The sequence below is a fragment of the Oncorhynchus clarkii genome, chromosome 7, assembly GCF_045791955.1.
Source record: "Oncorhynchus clarkii lewisi isolate Uvic-CL-2024 chromosome 7, UVic_Ocla_1.0, whole genome shotgun sequence".
NCBI lineage: Eukaryota > Metazoa > Chordata > Actinopteri > Salmoniformes > Salmonidae > Oncorhynchus > Oncorhynchus clarkii.
Window position 1 is genome coordinate 57,987,166 of NC_092153.1, and position 12,590 is coordinate 57,999,755.

The window sequence follows — 12,590 nt, forward strand, 5'->3', positions numbered from 1 at the left end:
TTCCGCTGATGTTGATCCCTGTACAGGGACAGCAGCCATAAAAGGTTTTAAAGGTCCCTAAGAACACATTGGCCTCTATCATTCTTAAATGGAAGAAGTTTGGAACCACCAAGACTCTTCTTAGAGCTGGCCGACTACCAAACTGAGCAATCAGGGGAGGAGGGCCTTGGTCAATGAGGTGACCAAGAACCCGATGGTCACTCTGACAGAGCTCCAGAGTTCCTCTGTGCAGATAGGAGAACCTTCCAGTAGGACAACAATCTCTGCAGCACTCCACCAATCAGGCCTTTATGGTAGAGTGGCCTGACGGAAGCCACTCCTCAGTGAAAGGCACATGACTGCCCGCTTGGAGTTTGCCAAAAGGCATCTAAAGGACTCTCAGACCATGAGAAACAAGATTCTCTGGTCTGATGAAACCAAGATTTAACTATTTGGCCTGAATGCCAAGCGTGACATCGGGAAGAAACCTGACACCATCCCTACTGGTGGTGGCAGCATCATGCTGTGGGGATGTTTTTCAGCAGCAAGGACTGGGAGACTAGTCAGGATGTAGGGAAAGTTGAACAGAGAAAAGAACAGAGAGATCCTTGATGAAAACTTGCTCCAGAGTGCTCAGGACCTCAGACTAGGGTGAAGGTTCACCTTCCAACATGACAACGACCCTAAGTACACAGTTAAGACAACGCAGGTGTGGCTTCGGGACAAATCTCTCAATGTCCTTGAGTGTCCCAGCCAGAGCCCGGATTTGACCCATATCGAACATCTCTGGAGAGACCTGAAAATCACTGTGCAGCGATGCTCCCCATCCAACCTGACAGAGCTTGAGAGGATATGCAGAGAAGAATGGGAGAAACTTCCCAAAAACAGGTGTGCAAAGCTTGAAGCGTCATATTCAAGAAGACTCGAGGCTGTAACCACTGCCAAAGTTGCTTCAACAAAGTACTGAGTAAAGGGTCGGAATACTTATGTAAATGTGATATTTCAGTTTTTTATTTTTAATACATTTGCAAACAATTCAAAAAAACGGTTTGCTTTGCCATTATGGGGTATTGTGTGTAGATTGATGAGAAAAAACAAAACAATTTACTCAATTTTAGAATAAAGCTGTAATGTAACAAAATGTGGAAAAAGTCAAGGGGTCTGAATTACTTTCCATATGCACTGTACATCAAAGAACACCATGTTAACTCATTGTTTTTTAATTGCTGATTGGCAATAAGACTTGTATATATACAGTTGAAGTCGGAAGTTTACATACACCTTAGCCAAATACATTTAAACTCAATTTTCACAATTCCTGACATTTAATCCATGTAGAAATTCCCGGTCTTAGGTCAGTTAGAATCACCACTTTATTATAAGAAGGTGAAATGTCCGAATAACAGTAGAGAGTGATTTATTTCAGCGTTCACTTCTTTCATCACATTCCCAGTGGGTCAGAAGTTTACATACACTCAATTAGTAATTGCTAGCATTGCCTTTAAATTGTTTAACTTGGGTCAAATGTTTCGGGTAGCCTTCCACAAGCTTCTCACAATACGTTGGGTGAATTTTGGCCCATTTCTCCTGACAGAGCTGGTGTAACTGAGTCAGGTTTGTAGGCCTCCTTGCTCCCACACGCTTTTTCAGTTCTGCCCACAAATCTTCTATAGGTTTGAGGTCAGGGCTTTGTGATGGCCACTCCAATACCTTGACTTTGTTGTCCTTAAGCCATTTTGCCACAACTTTGGAAGTATGCTTGGGGTCATTGTCCATTTGGAAGAACCATTTGCGACCAAGCTTTAACTTCCTGACTGATGTCTTGAGATGTTGCTTCAATATATCCACATAATTCTCCTCCCTCATGATGCCATCTATTTTGTGAAGTGCACCAGTCCCTCCTGCAGCAATGCACCCCCACAACATGATGCTGCCACCCCCGTGCTTCACGGTTGGGATGGTGTTCTTCGGCTTGCAAGCCTCCCCCTTTTTCCTCCAAACATAACGATGGCCAAACAGTTCTATTTTTGTTTCATCAGACCAGATGACATTTCTCCAAAAAGTACAATCTTTGTCCCCATGTGCAGATGCAAACCGTAGTCTGCTTTTTTTATGGCGGTTTTGGAGCAGTGGCTTCTTCCTTGCTGAGCGGCCTTCAAGTTATGTCGATAAGGGTCTTGTTTTACTGTGGATATAGATATATTTGTACCTGTTTCCTCCAGCATCTTCACAAGGTCCTTTGCTCTTGTTCTGGGATTGATTTGCACATTTTGCACCTAAGTACGTTCATCTCTAGGAGACAGAACGCGTCTCCTTCCTGAGCGGTATGACGGCTGAGTGGTCCCAGAGTGTTTATACTTGCATACTATTGTTTGTACAGATGAACGTGGTACCTTCAGGCATTTGGAAAATGCTCCCAAGTATGAACCAGACTTGTGGAGGTCTACAATTTCTTTTCTGAGGTCTTGGCTGATTTATTTTGATTTTCCCATTATGTCAAGCAAAGAGGCACTGAGTTTGAAGGTAGGCCTTGAAATACATCCCCAGGTACACTGCCAATTTACTCAAATGATGTCAATTAGCCTATCAGAAGCTTCTAAAGCCATGACATAATTTTCAGGAATTTTCCAAGCTGTTTAAAGGCACAGTCAACATAGTGTATGTAAACTTCTGACCCACTGGAATTGTGATACAGTGAATTATAAGTGAAATAATCTGTCTGCAAACAATTGTTGAAAAGTTACTTGTGTCATGCACAAAGTAGATGTTCTAACCGACTTGCCAAAACTATAGTTTGTTAAAAAAAATGTGTGGAGTGTTTTAATGACTCCAACCTAAGTGTATGTAAACTTCCGACTTCAACTGTATGACATCCATGATCAAGTGATCATATTGGTTCTGCTCTTAATTCAGGACAATCTGGTATTGTGAATGGTGGTGTGGATTGACACAATTAATATTCTGTGTGTGTCCTTTATCATCTGACTAGCTAGCTGTGTTGTGAGCAGTGTGCTGATCTAGCCCTGCAGGGCTCTGTCTAACACATCTTCGTCCTGCACAGGGTAGGGCATCGTGACGCGAAGCTGCCTTTGCTCCTCCATGGTACGCTGGATGGTCTCATAGGCGTTGGAGTTCCCCGACCAGCATCGACGAGCCACCTGCAGGGATAAGGTGCCAGGGAGTTTTAAGTCACTCAAGTATAAAACATGAATCCTTTATTAATAGGATCTGTGACACAATGGGATTCATATTACATGCACCCTTTCAACCTATTCCGTCATAATAATTCTGTGAACAGTATTTATGAATAGATATCCAAGACAGCTTCCCCTTTCAGTCCCCATCATCACCCCTCTCTCACCCCGTTAGAGACGTCCCAGTTGAGCATCAGACTGGCTCTTTTCGCTGCCTCCTCCGTCCCGTCCAGGAGCAGACCAAACCCTCCGTTCATCACCTCACCCCTGGAGAGAGACAAGAGACAGACAACGCAGTCTGACTGAGGGGAGGAGGGGACATGACTGGGGCTCTAAACTGTGGTTCCATATTCAGATTAGGCAACTGTATTTGACCTTTGGGGAGAAACAAAGACGTTGAAAGATTGTCCATCCATGAGAAAGACCCCAACATTTCGGTTGTCAGAGGCACAATGTTTCCTAGTTAGTAATTGTCTTATAGGTTTTGGTCTCATAGATTTTTGTGTGCTATCCTATCCTTCTTTCTTCCTTCCTATCCCCAGTTTGAAAGGTGAAACTCAGATCTCACCAGCCAACCCCTCCACCGTTGTGCAGGGACACCCAGGTGGCTCCTCTGAATGCATCGCCTACAAAGTTCTGGACCGCCATGTCTGTCAGGGGGCAAGACAGGCACACAGTGACAAAGTCACACTTACACATACCCAAGTTCAGTCAAAGTGGATGATTTCTAGCCACCTAGACTAGCACACTGACTAATATAATGATGATCATGACAAAATAATGTCTGTCTAAATGATGAGTGTGCTCTAGTGTACCTGCACAGAAGGCAGAGCCGTCGTACACATTGGAGGTCTCTCTGAAGGGACTGTCTGTTCCACTAACGTCATGGTGGTCTCTACTGATGACCACAGGAGCCTGGACAGAAAACACACAGTGTCACTGTGTCTGTTTGCCTACTGCTAGCTTACTTCTGGTCTCCGGGACCTGGAGGAGAAGGTAGGCTAAGTGGTGAACACACACACTCTCCCACTGTCTCTCTCAGGCACACACACACTCACACACTCACACACTCACCATAGATTTACCTACCCACTGACTGGACACCAACCAAAACATATAACTTTAAATGAACATATAAACAACCATAACATAGAGATGGGTAAGTAAGACTTACCGAAACTCTCCTATCAGCAATAGCTTGATTGATGGCCAAGGCAATACACACACGGCCTTTCTGGTCTGAGTAGAGGATTCTGGCTTGGGAGCCCACCACCTACACACAGAGAACATTCAGAAATGGCATTGGCAGTTGTATAATACATTTCTTATTTATCTAGTATCAGGATGTTAATGATTAACATTGTGTCTTATATGTGTCCTATTAATGAATACCATCCTGTGTTTTCCGGCCTCACGGATCCAGCGGATGTTGTCGTTGTACTGCTGTCGCACACGCTCAGTCACATTGGCGCTGATCTCCTCCAGGACAGTGGCGGCGATGTCATCAGTCAGTGTCAGGTCATGAGGGTCACCGGAGGTGCAGACCCAGCGGAATGGTCCAAAGCCCAGGGAGAAGATGTCACTGCAGAGTGGTCAAGGGTTAGGGCCAAGAGTTTGACCTGATCATGTGACCTGACCAGAAAACTCACCCTGTCACTCACCCCATGATGTCTTGGACATAGGATGGGTAGCGGAACTCTGTCGCTCCGCCTCCCTCCTTCTCTACCTCCGCTCCTGAAGAAAGAGAGATGAACACAAACCTAGATGTTATCAAACTGGAGAGGACTGCGGACATCACTAGACATGCTGTGTTCAGTCTATTCTTCAGCATGTGTATCGGGACCTTCAAGTTACCCCTTAGCATTAGCCACATATCTTGGATCACATTACCTTACTCCCAATGCTAATATTAACCATGAGGGGGGTGATATAATATCCGACCCTGTGTCAGTGAATCAGTATGGTGGTGGTTTAACTGTAGGACTCACCTGCTCTCTGGGCCTCCAGGAGGAAGGCGTTTCCATAGTCCCAGAAGAACATCCCTGCCTCAGACAGCTTGTTGATGGCAGCTACCTGTCTACAAAGGCTGGGGGAGAGGATGGGAAGACCACCACAGGTTAGAGAACAACCCCTCAACCTTAACCACAAACAGATCAGGGGTCTCCAACTCAATCATGGTAATTCTTGATGAATAGTTGATTTGCTGAATCAGTTGTTTGATGTGTGACTGGGATGGAACCATAGATGGCACACCCAGTAGCTCTGCAGGACCAGAGTTGGAGGAGACCCCTGAATTAGACCAACTGCCTTCAAAAAAGGTATAGCATCAAGGTCTAACCTCTCATGGACCACGGTTTTGAAGCGTGCTGGGTCTGTGGCCATGAGCTGGTTGGCCTGGTGGAGGCTGAGCTGAGCTGGGTAGTACCCTCCACTGAAGGGGTTGTGGAGGGAGGTCTGGTCTGAGCCCAGGTCCACCAGCAGCTCTCCTGTCCTCTCATACTCCGTCAACAGACGCTCCCTGGCAGAGAAGGAAACAAGGGATCCCAAAGGTATTTACACTAATAGTGACTGAGGTGTAGATGCCCCATATAGACATGGTATTACTTAATTCCAGCCCTTGGTTGACATCCCATACTTACCATAAGTCCACAACATTGCCATGGTAACCCAAGCTGAGGGGAGTCTTGGATCTCTTGGCTTCTCTGTAGAATACAAAATCAGAGGGACCATCTGATAAATCACATAACCTAAACACACAGGTGCTAAAGTCATGACGTGTGTGTGTGTGTGTGTGTGTGTGGTGTGTGTGTCTTTATCTGCTATTACCTAATGCGTTGGATGCAGTGTTCTATGTCACTGGTGACCTCCATTAACCAGCCTTGCTCATGTCTCTTCCTCAGGGGCACCTCATCTACCTAAACAGGATCCATGCAAAACACAATCACATATCACATTAACACACATCCCAAAGCTCTCCATCATACAAAAACGGAACAGACATTGCTACAATCACATAGGTAGATTAACAGCAGGGCGGGTGTTATTGGCCAATAACAAAGTAAACACACTGGCCTCGGCAATGACCCCCACACAGCCAGCGATGACAGCAGCCTTGGCCTGTGCCCCGCTCATGCCCCCCAGCCCCGATGTCACCAACACCCGGCCCCTCAGGTCATCAGACCCCAGATACCTCCGCCCTGCATTCAACACTGTCAGCTAAAGGAGGGAGAGAGAGAGACGGGAAGGAGAGGAAAGAGAGAGACACAATGTTAAGACAACGTCAATGTGAGTTTCAAAGGGGATAGTGCCCTCTACTGTTGACTGTGAGGAATTACCATGGTGCCATGGACAATCCCCTGAGGCCCAATGTAGCAGTAGCTACCAGCAGTCATCTGACCATACCTAGGAAAACAAACAAAAAACACATCTTTGGGGGGTTAACAAAAACTATGAATGGTTAAAAACAACTAACGGGGTTATATTTGTTACTTACATTGATACACCCAAAGCAAACATCTTCTCATACTGCTCTCTGGAGGAATAGTTTGGAATGACCTGAGAGGGAGCGAGAGAGAGGATGGGAGGATGATGGCAGAGGGAAAGAGGGAGATCAAACTGGGAAAACCTAAATGGTAACGCCAAATCAGTATCTAACTGAAATGCGGTAGAGCACAGTCTTAGAAAAAAAGGTGCTATCTAGAATCTAAAAGGGTTCTTCAGCTGTCCCCATAGCAGAACCCTTTGAAGAACCTTTTTTGGTTCTATATATAACCATTTTGGTTCCAGGTAGAATCCTTTTTGGTTCTATGTAGAATCCTTTCCACAGAGGCTTTTACCTGGAACCAAAAAGGGTTCTACTATGGGGACAGCTGAAGAACCCTTTTGGAACCCTTTTTCCCAAGAGTATAGTGAGGAGAGGCGGAGGGAGGGATGTGTGGTTACCATGCCGTTGGTAATGATAGCGCGGGGGGAGGAGGGCAGGCTGGGGAACAGCCCCGCTGGATGACCACTGTACATGACCAGAGTCTGCTCCTCTGTCATCTCACTCAGGTAGTACATCACCAGGCGGAACTACACACAAACACACATACGCAAAGATATATAGTGATTAATTAAATTCTGTCTCCACGCGGGACAAATAAAATTACACACACATTACCATACACAGATACAGTGGGGCAAAAATGTATTTAGTCAGCCACCAATTGTGCAAGTTCTCCCACTTAAAAATATAAGAGAGGCCTGTAATTTTCATCATAGGTGCACTTCAACTATGACAGACAAAATGAGAAAAAAAATCCAGAAAATACATAATGCCATCATAATTGCATGTTCTGTGCTTACCTGGGCCCAATTACTGAACACCTGTCCATTTCCCCCATAGGTAACCAGCTCCTGGGGAAACTGGAGAGCAGAGCATGGGGAGATGATAAAGCAGCCATAGATAGCGTGACTTAGGTGGATTAATACATTGTTTTAGTTCAATTAAATAAAGTGAGCTGTTGTGTACAGTATGTGAGAGTGGTGGTTACCTGGGCAACTGCATGGTCCAGGTTGTTCATGATCATGAGCATGATGGAGGCAGCTTGGCATGTACGACAGGGGTACTGATCTATAGGGTAGGCCCTGAGGACACACGCACGCCCGTGCAGTACACACACACACACACACACACACAAGGGTGTGGTAGACCATATCATGGCATCAACAGATAAAGAGGAATACTACAGATGGGGAGATGAGAGGTGGTGTTAGGTGATTATACTGTACATACCTCATATGTATGCGGGGACAGAAGCGGTACATGTAGATGTGTCCATACTGCCTGAGCTCCTGGGCGAATTCAGCAGCCAGGATGTTGTGGTGGGAGGGGGGAAAGTAGCGCAGGGCATTCCTCAGGGCTAGCTAGAGAGGGGGAGTAGATTAGGGGGTGAGATAGTAGTTCAGATGGGGTGGCCCTCTTCTTCTTTTGCATCCTTTTTTCCACTAACTTTCTGGTCATTTGTGTTTCACTCCCCCTCTCTATCCATGAAAGCACTCACTCTTATCTCTCTTAATCATTGACAGTGCCCTTTGCTCCCAGTCCTGGCAAACATTAGCGAAGATGATAGAAGGTTCTGAGGAGATGAACCAACACTGTCTCCTACCCTTAAGCCAAAACATTCCACTGTGCTGAGTATGTGAACCGTGCTTTATTGATCCCAATAGATTTAATAAAATTATTCACATGCACTGTGCGTTGTTGTGTTCTGTGTCCTCAAGTTTCTCCAACAGTATGTGGATACAACATTCCACAAGCTTGAATCTCAACCCCTTCAGCTATAAAGATTCACTCTCAACGAGTAATAAAACAGTGGGTATGATTTGACACATTAACTGCCAATTCCTATCTTTATTACATTCACAATCCCTCTACCTCTGTCTGGATCAGGTAAGACAAGCAAATGCCTTTTATAGTGGCAAAAAGCAAACTACAACAAAGATGTGGGGATATACACTGAGTATACAAAACATTAAGAACATCTGCTCTTTCTATGACATAGACTGACCAGGTGAATCCAGGTGAAAGCTATGATCCCTTATTGATGTCACTTGTTAATAAATCCATTTCAATCAGTGTAGATGAAGGGGAGTAGAAGGTTAAAGAAGATAAAGATTTTTAAGCCTTGAGACAATTGAGACATGGATTGTGAGGGTGCTGGAGCGGTCTTCTAGTGAATCTTCGGATGCGCGCACACCACCCACCGCTTCCAAGTATATTACTCTCTAATATCCAGTCCCTAGTTAACAAAGTCGACGAAATTAGAGCAAGAGTTGCTTTCCAAAGAGATATCCGGGATTGTAACATACTCTGTTTCATGGAGACATGGCTAGCTGGGGACATGCTGTTGGACTCCGTACAGCCAACGGGATTTTCTGTGCATTGCGCCGACAGGGTAAAACATTTAAACGTGTTCACCCTCGCAAGTCTGCCGGACCAGACGGCATCCCTAGCCATGTCCTAAGAGCATGCGCAGACCAGCTGGCTGGTGTGTTTAGGGACATATTCAATTAATCCCTATCCCAGTCTGCTGTCCCCACATGCTTCAAGATGGCCACCATTGTTCCATTGTGGTGAGGGTAGGAAACAAAATCTTCACCCCGCTGATCCTCAACACTGGGGCCCCACAAGGGTGCGTTCTCAGCCCTCTCCTGTACTCCCTGTTCACCCACAACTGTGTGGCCATGCACGCTTCCAACTCAATCATCAAGTTTGCAGACAACACTACAGTGGTAGACTTGATTACCAACAACAACGAGACAGCCTACAGGGTGGAGGTGAGGGTCCTCGGAGTGTGGTGTCAGGAAAATAACCTCTCACTCAATGTCAGCTAAACAAAAGAGATGATTGTGGACTTCAGGAAATAGCAAAGGGAGCATCCCCCTATCCACATCGAAGGACAGCAGTGGAGAAGGTGGAAAGTTACACTGTGTACATATCACCGACAAACTGAAATGGTCCAAGTACACAGACAGTGCGGTGAAGAAGGCGCAACAGCGCCTCTTCAACCTCAAGAGACTGAAAAAATGTGGCTTGTCACTAAAAACCCTCACTAACTTTTACAGGTGCCCAATTGAGAGCATCCTGTCAGGCTGTATCACCGTCTGGTACGGTAACTGCACCACCCACAACCGTAGGGCTCTCCAGAGGGTGGTGCGGTCTGCACAACGGATCACCGGGGGCAAACTACCTGCCCTCCAGGACACCTACAACACTCGATGTCACAGGAAGCCAAAAAATATCATCAAGGGCAATAACCACCCAAGCCACTGCCTGTTCACCCCGCTTCCATCCAGAAGGCGAGGTCAGTACAGGTGATCAGCAGGAGCGGTAGAGATACTCTTAATGATCAGCTATGAAAAGCCAACTGACATTTACCCCTGAGGTGCTGACTTGCTGCACTCTCGACAACTACTGTGATTATTATTTGACCATGCTGGTCATTTATGAACATTTGAACATCTTGTCCATGTTCTGTTATAATCTCCACCTGGCACAGCCAGAAGAGGACTGGCCACCCCTCATAGCCTGGTTCCTCTCTAGGTTTCTTCCTAGGTTTTGGCCTTTCTATGGAGTTTTTCCTAGTCACCGTGCTTCTACACCTGCATTGCTTGCTGTTTGGAGTTTTAGGCTGAGTTTCTGTACAGCACTTTGAGATATCAGCTGATGTAAGAAGGGCTATATAAATACATTTGATTTGAATTTGATTTGATCAAAGTTGGGACAGAGAGATTGAATAACAGCTTCTATCTCAAGGCTATCAGATTGTTAAACAGCCACCACTAGCACAGAGACGCGGCTGCCTACCTACAGACTTGATATCATTGGCCACTTTAATAAATGGAACACTCGTCACTTTAATAATGCCACTTTAAGGATGTTTACATATCTTGCATTACTCATCTCATATGTACAGTATATACTGTATACTGTATCCTTCACTATCTATTCTTTACTATCTATTGCATCTTAGCCGCTCTGTCACTGCTCATCCATATTTTTGTATATATATCCTCATCCCATTCCTTTATTAGATTGTGTGTATTATGTTTTGTTATGGTTTCAATCATAGATAAACAGAGAGACCTTAAAAGCAAAAGTACTTCAGTATTGCAATACTCAATCTGCAGATAAATCCCTGAGTATGACGTCAATGCTCGTTGACACGTTCTGCATTCAGAGATGTGACAGTATGTCTGTGGACTCACCCTCTCCTCCTCTGGAGTGAGGTTGGGCGTCCTGACGGGTGCATGTGGCACACTGGGGTCCCGGCCCCGATTGGATGGCATGGGGTCCAGAGGCAGGCCGCTACACAACTCCTTCAGGTTTGACATCCTGTCCACTGTGTCCTGTCACACTATGGAGGATTTAAGCAGGATCAGAGGAGAGACAAACCCAGAGAGACACACAATGTCTGGGAACGCAGGAAAAATGGGCACACAGCTCTGTAGCTCACTGTTGACCACTGTTTATCAGAGTAAAGGGTCTGTAGTCTGTGGGACAGCTACCTGTATAAGGTTGAGATAAGGGTCACCCTCCTCTCGCCACTCCCATTGGCTATCTGGCCTCTTTCCCCTCCTCACCCCACCAATAGCACGGCAGAGCCAGAGAAGGGTGTGTGGTAATAATTTATTTTCTAGTGAACATGTGGCACACGCTTCAGTCGACAAACACTGGGGATGTATCCCAAAAGGCACCCTATTCCCTAAGTAGTGCATGACATTTGACTGGAGCCAGCCTTATGGGCTTTATTCAAAAGTAGGATACTACTTAAGGAATAGGGTTCCATTTAGGACGCAAACGGGCACTGACCTCTGACCTCTCAGCTAAAACATGTAACTCAGTTACACAAAAGAAAAACAGAACCTTTGGCCAGGCCCATGTTACCCCCACACAAACACATCTTAATAAGGAAAATACCACCTATAATAATAACTAAGTATTAACCACAAAAAATAGGTTGCTTGAGAATTAATAAGGGTAGGAAACAATTATGTCCGGGATGCAATCAACTTAAAAACATTTTCTCCTTCATTTCACCCCCCAAGAAATGTCATGGTCACCTGTCTTCATCATTTAGCCTGCACATGCTCAGAACTGACAGGGTTCCTTTCAGTAGAAGTAGTCATTTCACAGCCACACATTGCTGATCCAGAACTCAAGGCCAGTTGAATGGAGTTCAAATATAGATTGTGTTGTAATCCTTAAAAGTCCACCCGTGAGTCAATCTAAGTAACATAATAAAGAAATCCCCATCAAAATCTGTCTGTTTAAGCTAGAGATATCATATTTTTTACATGGTCTGTGTCTCAATCCACCGCATCAGCATATGTCAGCCTTCCGCATCTGCAGTGGATGGTGGCCAAGCTACAGCAGTGTTTGTCAGACCATGAGACATCCCGAAAATCTGTCTTCTCACGAAAACCTTCAAATCAACTTGCAAGATTGCCAGCCAACTAGCCTCCTAACGTTAGCCCTACTAGCTTGCTAATGTTAGCCCTACCAGACTGTTAACGTTACGTTATCACTGAATGAGTCAGCCAGTTGCTATCAACACTTAGTTTGCAGCTACATTAAAATAAACCAACGTTTTGGAAAAACATAATGCCATCTAACCAGTTATCGAAGAATGTTAGCTTTATGCAGTTATCTTAGCCAGCAAGCTAGCCAGCAAGCTGATGTTGGCTATTTAGCCACCTAGCTATTAGCTTAACCAGCCTAGTCAACCACCATGGTTATGGTTGTCAAGCTAGAGCACAACTACTGGAGACCAGCTAGAACCCAATTAATGATACACAACTAAAACATAAACAAAGAGAGAGCAGATACTTACAGATTGATGGCTGGGGCCCATCTGATGTTAAAACTTTTAAAAG

At 45.2% G+C, this 12,590-nt stretch overlaps 1 protein-coding gene across 1 annotated transcript; it reads right to left on the reverse strand.

The window, feature by feature from the left end:
* Positions 1–1,060: 1,060 nt before the first annotated feature.
* Positions 1,061–11,275, reverse strand: LOC139413552 (urocanate hydratase 1). The gene is made up of 19 exons (XM_071161057.1): positions 10,923–11,275; positions 7,948–8,078; positions 7,706–7,799; positions 7,518–7,577; positions 7,116–7,244; positions 6,667–6,728; positions 6,509–6,575; positions 6,246–6,389; positions 6,000–6,088; positions 5,813–5,875; positions 5,512–5,691; positions 5,162–5,259; positions 4,835–4,907; positions 4,566–4,755; positions 4,348–4,446; positions 3,989–4,088; positions 3,742–3,823; positions 3,341–3,440; positions 1,061–3,137 (listed from the first exon to the last, which is right to left on the reverse strand). Exons 1-19 carry the CDS (start codon positions 11,046–11,048, stop codon positions 2,997–2,999), a joined length of 2,028 nt encoding a protein of 675 aa, XP_071017158.1. The 5' UTR covers positions 11,049–11,275; the 3' UTR covers positions 1,061–2,996.
* Positions 11,276–12,590: the final 1,315 nt, after the last annotated feature.